Raw genomic sequence first — 11805 nt, 5'->3', positions numbered from 1 at the left:
ATGAGAAGGGAATATGCGGGGGCGGAGAGCATTTCTTGGGTTTTATTCCCTCTTCCTATCGTTATTTGACATAAGGTTTTGTTTGACATGAGCTCCGCTGTAGCCTCTCTCATTCGCGGGTATGACAATGGGTGGCGTGTATATGCCACTTCACGCTGACATGGCATGAGAAACGAAATATTAATATTTTCAATGAAAAGTATTTATTTATTTATTTAATGAGCAAAAACAATTTCTACGAGAGATCTGCTGATTGGAATGAATTTACAAAATATTTATTGTGATGGATAAAAAGAAATAAAACCAAAGCGATTTAAACAAGTGTTTAAGTCTTGGCCACTTGCAGTGGATCAACGAATGTGCTGGAATATTCTCTACGCTGGAATATTCTTTAGTAGATATGCTTTTCCAGGATTACAAGATTCCTCCTTCGTTGGGCATAAATCACCAGCGGTCCAAGTAGGCCCGACTCTCGTAATTAAGTCAATAGGCTGATTGATTATTGACCCGGTTCATCAGGCCAAATTGAAACCGATCCAATAAGTTGTCAGATCAATTTCGATTCCATAGTTCAAAATTAATGGACCATCGGTTAATCATTGGTTCAGCCCACCGATTCACCTAAATAATTTTTTTTTTTTTTTATTTTTGTCAGTTGGAATGGTTCCTAGCTGTTGGAATCGCCAATTAGCCGTTAAGGGAGGAGTGGGATTTTTTTGAGTATTTTTTTCAATGGTTAAGATCATTTAATTATTTTTTTATCAATGGCTATAAGTGACTATCCAAACTCTATAAATAAAGAGTTCATTTCATCATGTTTACACTCATTTTCTCTACTCTTAATCTCAATTTCGTATTCTCTGTACATTTTTGTCTTCATTTATAAGCATTTTCATTTCCAATTTTCAATTACAATAGAAGGAAGTCGTGGAGGTGCATCATCTCGATCTCAGAAGGGAAAGGAAATAGTGAATCTACGTGAGGACCCAACATTCAATCTATCGATGATGAGATCGAGCGCCTTCCAAAGTGGACACTCGAAACACAAGAAAGTACTGATGCAATTACTTCTAAGATTCGGAAAATTCCTCCTCTAAAATTTTCTATTTTCATTAAATATTTTGAGAATATCACTCTTCCGTTAAGAGAATTGAGTGCAAAATATAAACACTGTAATACTTCCTATAAATTCTAAGTCGGCGGTGACTATGAGTCGTTGAAACGACATGTAGAAACGAAGCACCCGACGGAATATGGACTTGACCGTTCTCAAATACAATTATCTAAATTTTCTTCTACTAGCAGTACTACTGATTTCGGTTTATTTTTATATTTGAATAATAAATTAAAAGAATTATTAGATAAATTTATTTTCATAGAACATCTTTCTTTTCATTTTAGATCTAAATGCACATTTGAAGAATTTTGTCAAGAATCTCTTGATCCATGTGCTAAATATATTTTTAGAACTACACTTACTTATATAATTAAAAAATTAGTAAAACAAGGAAAAGATAATTTAATTGATGAAAATTAGATAATAAAATTTTTTTGTGTTCCGATATTTGGAGTGATCATTGGCAAACACATTCATATATGAGTATGACTTGCCATTGGATCATAATTCTTGAAATCTTCAAAAAAAAAATTGTTAACTTACAGAGTTTTTAATTAATCATATAATGTTCATAACATCGTACAATTATTATGTTTAATTTTAGAAGAAAATGAATTAACTCATAAAATATTTTCAATATCATTAGATAATGCTAGTTCTTTCAATATCATTAGATAATGCTAGTTCCATATCACTTGTATTGATGATCTTAAATTTGTTTGTCAATATATTATTGGTAGTTTATTTTTTTATATTCGTAGTGTATGCTATGTTTTAAATTTATGTGTTTAAGATGAATTAAATTTTTTTTACAGATTATATTAAATTAATTAGAATTGTAATTTCTTATTTATGGTCGCATCCATTTGTAATGAAATCATGAGATAGGTTTTGTAAAACTAATGGAATGAGATTTAAAAATTTCCTACCACGTTGGAATTCAACATATCAATTATTAGAAGATTCATTTCAATATAAAGAATTATTATGTTTATTTTTTGCACAAAATACTAATACTAATATGTATTTATTTTTATAACAATGAAATATTTATAGCAGGATTTGTGAAATTTTAAAAATATTTAATGATTTTCTGTTTATTATCCCCTGTTCTATTAGTTTTAGAAAATTTTTCTAATATATTATTAGTTTTAAATAAACATATCAATAATGAATCTTTATCTTCTTGCATATTAGCTATAAAAACTAAATGAAAAAAATATTTTTATTTTATTCCTAAAATTTTTTTAATTACATTTGCTTTAGATCCTAGCTAGATCAGAAGTTTTATCAGAAATGTTAACTTTATATTACGATGCTTTAATTTTAATTAAAGATTTTTCTTCTCCTCATCCCGCTAATATTATATATAAAGTTAAATTTTATATATATGCTATTTATAATTAATATTATACAAAATATGGAAACAAACTAATATTTCTGAATAGTAATTTAAAACTTACAAAAACATAACTTTTATTAAAAGAACGGACGAAACGTCCACGAGGACCCTCAAGTTCTATATAGGAACTTGAAAATTATTTTTACGACTTCTTTTGATTTTAATAAAGCAAATACTGAAAATTTTGATATCTTAAAGTGGTGGTCACAGAGGCTCAAAGTTTTCTTATCCTCTCCATGGTTATCAAAGAAATTTTAGCTTGTTCAGTATCAACTATTGCTATAGAGCAGACCTTCAGTGTCGGCAGTAACATATTAGATGAACGACGATCAACTTTATCTCTCGACTCATTGGAAGCCTAAGCATTACTCAACGATTGTGTTGGATTTTGATAGATGTCCTAAGGCAATCACCTTATTTATTTGATAAATATATATTTACTATTTGAGTGCACATTCTTCATGTGTATGATTAGATCTTAAACTCATATACTGAATGTCCGCGATACGATTCATAGCATGAGATAACTTGTGATTAAATCACAACTTGTGAGAATCTCTACATGTGCAATTATGAATGTATTGGAATATTCCCTAGTCAATGAATTGATGAGTTCAAACATCATCGATTATGATAAACTAGCACGAGTTATACTCCTTGGTTTGGCCAAGCAATTGTTTTCTCACTGGCTAGAGATATTGGGATGTCGAGAGTTAAACATGGATACTAGTTATAGTAACTAGTTCATTAGAGTGATATACTGTAATGCTTCATATGATTCACTTTATATATAGATATGCCAATAAAGCTTGTACCATACCTCGAGTGCAAGTTTCCTTCGACTTAAGGTATACAAGTCACCTTAGTCATGGAAGCTTATACTTTGACATCTTAAGTAGCATTTTCTTGGAGATGTGGACCCGGGATGATTGGGTATAAGTCGAAGTATCTGAAGGTGTTTGGATAGCCACAGAGAATTCACCGCTCCTTAAGAGGAGACGTATACCTTATGGTCACTCGTTAAGATTATTACTCAAAGTCTTTAGCCAAAGCATCATATATTAAGAGTACGAGACTCTTAGACACGTCAGAGTAATTTGAATTCGTAGAACAAGGAAGTATTACTTGGGCTAAGTGTAACATAGTCAACCTAGTGAGAGCTGACACCTAGACCATTCCTGAAACAAGTGGGTATAAGATGAGTAAAAGGAACATGACACGACTTACTGTAGCTGTTGAAGGGTTTGGAAGTGATTTCGAGATCAACGTATGATTTTCTGATTAATTGGGAATCATGATGTACTAGGTGTCACTCATGATCGTTCCATAATTAATGGTTAATTATGGACAACCAACATAATCGGGAACCTATAAGGTCACAGATACTACGAGTTTATTCAATATATATATATATATATATATATATATATATATATATATAGGTAAAAGGCGAATACGCTCACCCCCAACGCCCCCGCCAACCCGTCCCATGACCAACACGGAGGAGTATATATATATATCTAGAGAGAGAGAGAAGAGAAAGAGAGGACTTGCGCCGCCGCCAACCCGAGGTTGCCAAACCTCCGACAACATGCTGCCCCTTCTTGCTGCCAGACCGGAGGATGAGGTCCTCTAGTTGCTGCCCCTTCTTGCCGCCAGACAAGAGGATGAGGTCCTCTAGTTGCCCCACTTTGTTCTGAGCCAAGGTGTTACTGTAGGATTATTCCGGCTAAGCTGGCAGCCCAATTCTGCCGCACAAAGCTGTTGTTCTGGATAGCAAAAGGTTGCTGTTAAAACCTTGTTGTTCACCACATATCATTGTCACCGGGTTGCTTCGGTCGCCGAGTACAAATTAGACTGTCATCCAGCATCCTTCTATCAGATCGAATCGTCTCCCACCTTTGGCTAGTACTAAAGCGGAGACAGGACTTGGATTTATTGAAGTCGTCTCGAAGATAACTCGGCGTTGATACAAATAGAGGCGAAACTCGTGCGTTGCTTGGTTGATCTTCCTCCCACTCTGAATCATCGAATAGAATCTTCTACGCATCATCCGACAGATATACCTGACATAAATTTATTTTCCATAAAATTTTAATTATACTATCATGCCTAGCATGTTGTATCCTTGTATGCGTGTAGTGTGTATGATGTAATAATTAGAAATTATTATTATTTTTATTTTCTACTATGTATGTTTATGAAATGTGTTTTAGCACACACCTGCATCGGATTACCCAACAAATTGGACTATAGCCGAGAAAAGAATTCAAAGAATGCAACTTTCAGATGACAAAATTGAAGATTTTGATACTGAAGGAACGAATACAATAGGAACGAGAAATGGAAGTGAGTAACAATGTCAATGTCAAATGTAAAAGGATAAAAATATAAAAAAAAACTACATAGATTTTGATTCTCTTATACCCTAAGGGAATACGTAGGAAATTTAAATGAGTGCAAGCTCTTTTTGTAAATAAATTTTAAATTTTTTAATATAATAATCTTGAACCGTGGTAAATAATGAAACGGCGCTTCCGAACCATGAACCATAACTGTCTTGAGCAGCCAAGGTTAAGGATCGACCTATCTCTAAACCGTCGAATCATCAATTTTGAACGAACAAACTATTTGTCAAGCCTAGGTCCAAGTCTATCATTAATTATTAATATAGCTTTCATTTTTTTCAAATATTTTTTTTAATTTGATATCGTGCATCGTCAGATTTCACCGTAAAATACAGATAAATAAATTATATTTTTCAACTCAAATAAATTATGTATTTGAGTTGGATCATGAACTGGGCCTTTATTTTGAGGGAAATCCTTGTGGGCCTTCAGAATGATTGTGAAATGAATCTTATTTTTACAATTTTCCGCGGCTATAAACGTCTTGTGATTAAAGGTAATCGTAATTCTGAACCTATAAACCTAACTTTATTATGGGACTAATTGTGTCATATCACTTACATATCAAAAATAAAAAATCAACAATTTTTATAAACCTCTCCCCACAATTATAAACCCAAAAAATAACTTTATATTAGATCTCACTAATTCACACAACATTATCTATATTTTTTATTTACTATCATTATTTATAATATTTATTTATATACTATCATAAATATATAATTATAATATACATATTAATTAATTTATTAATAATATATATTAGTTTTATTTAATAATTTTTAATAAAAAAATAACTGTTTCTAGCTGATTTGCATATTTTAAAAATATTTTTTTAAAAAAAAAAATATTTGGCCCATTTAATTTATATATTTTAAAAAATAAATAAAACAAAAAAAAACGGAGTGGGCGTCACATGTGGGGCGCCACTAAATATTTTCTTTTAAAAAAAATTGCTGAACTAGCATCCAAATTTAGATGCTGAATTCTTGAGTTTTAAAAATCCATTAACCTTGCAATGCTGCTAGATTTACAAAATCCAATTTCTTAGATATTGTGAACCTAGTATTACAATTACTCTAATAGAGGATTGGAGGAGTTCCAACACAAATGGAAGTGAGATCACCTAGATTCCAATTGACTGAGTCAGTCAACAAGACCATGTTAGTTGATTAGTTAATCTAATAAACATATTCTGTTTTGTTCAAACAATAGTCGACTAGTGCTAGAATCGAAGACTTATAATCAATTGATGGTGAAATCTAGTTGGCATAGTCCTTGGTTTCCAACAATTGCATTTAATACCAAGATTACTTGGACTATGAAATCTTATCGGTTCGACAAGGAATTATCTTTGTTTATCGACGTAAATTAGATATATGGTGCCGACTAAAAATAATATATATACATATGACAATCAACAAAAGTATCATTTATCCACTCAGTCTTCTAATTAGATCATTTAGGTCCGACACTATCTTAACAAAACCTTTATTACTTTAAAGGATGCCTTAACAAAACCTTTACTACTTTAAAGGATTGTGTTCTCCTATAGTTCTATGAATCTTTTCAAGAGTTAGGCCCCATCAAACCCTTGTTTCTTCCAACTTATCAAACTCTTCAATAGCCCAAACAATCATAATTACAAAATGAGTATTTAGTTTATTTAAAATGTATTTAAGTTCCTTAATGGTGCTTGCCCTTTTCTTTTTTTTTTATTGTTTTTTTAATCAAGTATCCAACTCTTCAAACCGACTATTTTTTAAAATGACTAATTTAGTCCAATGAAAATTTTCTACTGACCATTAAAATAAATTAAGAAACACTAATGGAGGCTCATTCAGACAATTAATATTCTTAGATCCACTTCACATTACAAGAAAAATCTCTTACAGTGTGCCATAATTAAAATTGAAATCTTAAATTCTTTAGATATCTATTGAATGATCTACAATTGCACCAGTGCCTCGGGGCCTTAATGGTGCTTAACAGTATTTAAAGTGAGTAGCATTCGTTGCTTAATAGTGAACAGCCTATGATCCACATAGTAATGCCCTAATGGTGCTTTCCCAGGTGAGCTTATTATTTGTTACCCTAATAAACCTCAAACTAATACTGCAACCAATTCCTTTAAAATACCCCAAAATTGAAGGTGAACATGGAAATCATGAGACAATTTCACTGAATTACGTCAATAATATGCCTCATTGATTGAAACCCAGCTGCCTGTGGAACCCTCCGTTGCGATGGCTCCTCTGCCCCAGCTTTAAATAACTGACGTGTGCCTGATTTCTATGCAATATGAATCTTCATTGCTGTGTTTTTTTTAATTGGCAACCGGTATTCAATTCTTTTAATTGATTAGTTTTAGAAATAACCTGTCCTGTCTTACAGAAATTGAATCGATTTACTTCTTATATGTTGACTGTGGGACTAGTTGACAGGAGCGCTAGGACAAAGCGTTTCACCTTTTGCACGAAATAGTAAGTGGGGCTTGAACTCAACTAAGAAGGCATTAATGTCCTTGTTCTTAGACTTTATGATATTTTCGAGTAAGAGCATCATCCACTCTATTAGGCCCATATGAACTGACGTTAGGAGATGGCAGCCATTTCTGTATTCTACCATTGTTCTGTTAACTAGTTGGAGCAAAACAAGCATAATCTCAATAATATACAGTGCCTTTCTCTATCAAACAAGAGTCGATGTACATCATCAAGAGAAATTTAGACTTTGGACATCCAAAAAAGAGAAGGAACCGTTTAAGCAATTCGATTAAGAGAGGTTTGGTAGCAACGTGACGCCTTGTTCCATGTCCATCACTTTCATGGCATGCCTAATTGTGTGCATTCTTGATAAGGCATTGATGCTGTCGAGAAAGATGAAATATTAGACACATGGTTCTAATATTGACGGTAAAAAGACTTCTGGTAAGAGAGATCTAGTCCCGCGAGGAGATGAACATCTTGATGATGCGATCAAATCTATGCACATCACAAAGAGCAAACAGGAATATTAGAGCGAGAATCAGAGAGGGAATATCTGACGTAGGCACTTCGACGCTCAAGTTAAAATAAAAGTCGAGCGAAATGAAGAAGAAGATGAATAGTAGAATAGTAAATGTAGATATGTGTGCGTTCAGAACAGTACCCTGTGATACACAACCGGAGAGGACGGCATGGGTGACAAGCCGATCGATGTGCAGGCGCTTGCACGAAGCCGGTCAGAGGGGCAAGAATCAGTAGGAACCTGATAGGGCCCTCCACTCAGGTTCCTCATTCGGTATGAGGGTCTGTCATTGATATAGCCGAGTCGTTTGGCAAAGGACCCTCGACTGCTTCTTGTTATTGCACAAGCCTCTGCGCTCGGGTGGCTATAAGCAGCTCCAAGTTTTCTTACAACAAAGTAATTGTAGTGAGTCGTCCAATCTCTTCCTTCTCCGGATTTCAGATTTATGCAAAGATTTTCATAGATAGTGTCAAATTTGATCATATCTCAAATCGGAGGAGATGAAATACTAGGCATGTAGCTCTGATATTGATTGTGAAAAGACTTCTAGCAAGAGAGACATGGTCCCGCGAGGAGATGAACACCTTGATGATACGGATGAACCTGCATACACTACAAAGAGAGTAAATAGAAAAAACCATGGAGGAAATCCCTGACACAAGCATTCCAACTCTCAAATCAGAACAATAGCTAAGTGTAATGGAGAAGAAGATAAATAGCAGAATAGTAAATGTGGATGCATGTGCATGTGCATGTGCGTGTGAGCATATCTTGTCAACAGAGAAGACTGCTTTTATACCACCTCTTATAACTTCCATAATGATGAGATGACCCAGCCTTCCTCTAGATAGAAGAAAGTTCTATTATGTGTATCTGTCTGTAACGGAATATTCTATACTAAGTAACTGTTATTCTTTAACAGATTATCGATTTGTTGTGATTCTCTAATAATACTATCTCCTAGAGAGAGTATAATCGGCCTAGAGTCGATCGGGTTTAAGCTAAGAACCATGCCCGTGTGAAAAGTGGGGAGATGATCCCCGTAGGTATGATCGGCTATATGGTCGCACAAGTTTATTTTGGGAGCCCTGCTCATAAGGAGTGGAGAGTTGAGCCTCATAAGTCCAACTGGCTCTATGGCCACCCGAATTTATGCTGGGAGCTCTACTCATGAAGAGTGGAGAGCTGAATCTCATAAGTCAGGCTGACTCTTTGGCCGTCCGAGTTTATGTTTGGGGCTTGCCCCTAAAAAGTGGGGAGTTAAGTCCAATAAATTTGGCCGACTCTTGTTCTCCTGAATTTATATTGAAAGCCCTACTCATGAGGAAAAGGGAACTGAGTCATGTAGATTTGCCCGGCTCTGTATCTGCCCAGGTTTATGCTAGAAGCCCTATATATCCGGTCGGCTCTATGTCCATCAAAATTTATGTTGAGGTTTTATCCATGAGTAGGGAGCTGAGCCCTATAAATCCGACCTGCTCTGATTTTGCCCGAACTTATGCTAGATGTCTTACCCATGAGTAGGGAGCTAAGCCATATAGATCCAGTCGGCTCTGTGTCTGTCCGGATTTGTGCTAGGATCTTGCCTATGAGTAGAAAACTAAGCCTTATAAATCCAGTCACTTTATGTCCAGTTCGTTCAAATACATACACCCTTGATTTTAACTATTACCTTAATACCTTATCATCTTGACTATCAATCTCGTATTACTTTTGGACCATTTATAACATTCCGTATCAGACATCTTAATGGCTTAATCGTGCCACAAACAAGTGCCCATTTCATCATCATCTGATTAACTTTGCTTGTGTGGGATTATATATTGACAAATACAATACTTATAAATCATCGGATGAACTATGTGTCTTTAATTTTAAGGATGGTGATCAGAAGAAGAAGCTGGCTTCACCTTCTGCGCCGGCATGCTTCCGGTTGAGGAGCTCTTCTATCATCTGCAACGCCAGCTGCTGCTCCTCCTCGTCGATTGTCAAAAGGCAGGCAGATTCAGACGACGAGGAGGAAGAAGAAGGGGGCTGCTGAGGTGGCAGTGCGGCGACGGCAGAGGCATGTGGATCAGTGCCAAGCTCGACGGTCATGACCCAGCTGGAGGCGCCGGCGCCAGTGCCAGAGCGCTTCTGCCAGACGCCGATGTGGGACTTCTGGGTGTCGAGGCGGAGGCAGATGAGCGACGGCGCGGGCGCGGCCCTGCAGCACTTACGCAGCTTGGCGCAGAGCGCCTCCGACAGCGCCTTGGCGTCGACGCCGTCAGCCGTGCTCAGCCACACCGGGAAGTTTGTCTTAGCGTTGCGGCCGCTCATGAGCACCGCCGCCTCGTCGTACGCGCGCGCCGCCTCTTCCGCCGTCTCGAACGTGCCCAACCACACCCTGCGCTTGCTGCGCCAAAGTATAGCCGCAATAGCCGATCAACAGGGACTGATCCCACATTCTCACTGTGGCATATCCACAAACACCTACTCCACAGACAATGCGGTATGCAAGAAGAAGGGGAAAATTTTAAAATAGATATAAACAGTAAAATTATTAAAAAATAGGTAAAATTAAAACTTTTTATAAATATAAGTGAGAGGTGCTCATATCCGGGATTTAAATCCCGATTCTTTTTTTTTTATTTATTTTATTAAATTCCGGGATTTAAATCCCGGATATGATGAATATCCGGGATTTAAATCCCGGATATAAACAATTATTACGAATTTAAATTTTTTTACAAAATAAAACTTAAGCATGAAAAAAGTAATAAGGTGTCCAAAAAATTTAAAAAAAATACCGGGATTTAAATTTTTTTACAAAATAAAACTTAAGCATGAAAAAAGTAATATGTTCAAAAAATTAAAAAAAAATTACCGGAATTTAATTTTTTTTACAAAATAAAACTTAAGCATGAAAAAAACAATATGTTCAAAAAATTAAAAAAAAATTACCGGGATTTAAATCCCGGTAATTCATCATATCTGGGATTTAAATCCCGGAATTTAAAAAGAACCGGGATTTAAATCCCGGATATGAGCACCTCTCACCTATATTTGTAAAAAGTTTTAATTTTACTTATTTTTTAATAACTTTAATGTTTACTTATTTTAAAAATTTCCCCAAGAAGAAAACGAAGTGTACTACTCACAGTAGAGGGTGTCTGATTTCTGAGACCCAGGAGCCCCAGTGGCGCTGCCTCACTCCTCGGAACTTCTGGGACTGTACCATGATTTGTCTAAGCGTGACAAAGGCGGACAAGGAGAGGAAAGGAGCCACTGACCGCAAAGTACGAACTGGTGCAGCAGTGAGGGAGAAGTGAGGAGGGAAGTTGAGCGAGGGAGGGAGGAGTGTATGAGAAGGTGGGAGACTGATCAAGGAACGTGACAGAGAGGGTATCGGTGAAGCGTGGAGAGAAGAGATAAGCAAGGTAATGAGCCGCAGCAGTAGGCAGGCAATAAAAAACTCACCTACACCCATGAATCGCTCATTTATGTCTACCATCTTCGAGCCTTTACATGCGCTAGCTGTATGCAATAGTGAAGATGGACACATGATATCTATTGATATAATGATCACGAATTGATTCTTAAGTAGATCCCGTGGGTCATTCGTGTTGGTATGTGACGGATGTTGTCACAATGAGGTCGCAGGGTCGATCCTCGAGGTAGCTAGGGAATAAATCTCCTATCCCCGTATTATACCCTGTTCGTCACATGCCCGTTCGGGTACAGCGGGGGCGCTGGGGGCGAGCGTTTCGCCTTTTGCCACAACGAATTGATTCTTAAGTAAATACCTCCCTTATGTCCTAGTCACTATTCTAAAAGGCTAATAGCTGCTCGTGATTTATCTCCTCCGTGTTGGACCTGGGACGGAT

At 36.1% G+C, this 11805-nt stretch overlaps 1 protein-coding gene across 1 annotated transcript; it reads right to left on the bottom strand.

Moving 5' to 3' along the window:
- Nucleotides 1-9700: 9700 nt before the first annotated feature.
- On the bottom strand, nucleotides 9701-11400 carry LOC121989915 (ethylene-responsive transcription factor WIN1-like). The gene is made up of 2 exons (XM_042544215.1): nucleotides 11080-11400; nucleotides 9701-10334 (listed from the first exon to the last, which is right to left on the bottom strand). The coding sequence occupies exons 1-2, from the start codon at nucleotides 11157-11159 to the stop codon at nucleotides 9827-9829; spliced, it is 588 nt and encodes a 195-aa protein (XP_042400149.1). The 5' UTR covers nucleotides 11160-11400; the 3' UTR covers nucleotides 9701-9826.
- Between the last annotated feature and the right edge of the window lie 405 nt (nucleotides 11401-11805).

The sequence above is a fragment of the Zingiber officinale genome, chromosome 6B (assembly GCF_018446385.1).
Source record: "Zingiber officinale cultivar Zhangliang chromosome 6B, Zo_v1.1, whole genome shotgun sequence".
Classification (NCBI taxonomy): Eukaryota; Viridiplantae; Streptophyta; class Magnoliopsida; order Zingiberales; family Zingiberaceae; genus Zingiber; species Zingiber officinale.
The sequence above is the reverse complement of the archived record's forward strand: the minus strand, read 5'-3'. Positions and strand labels throughout refer to the sequence as shown.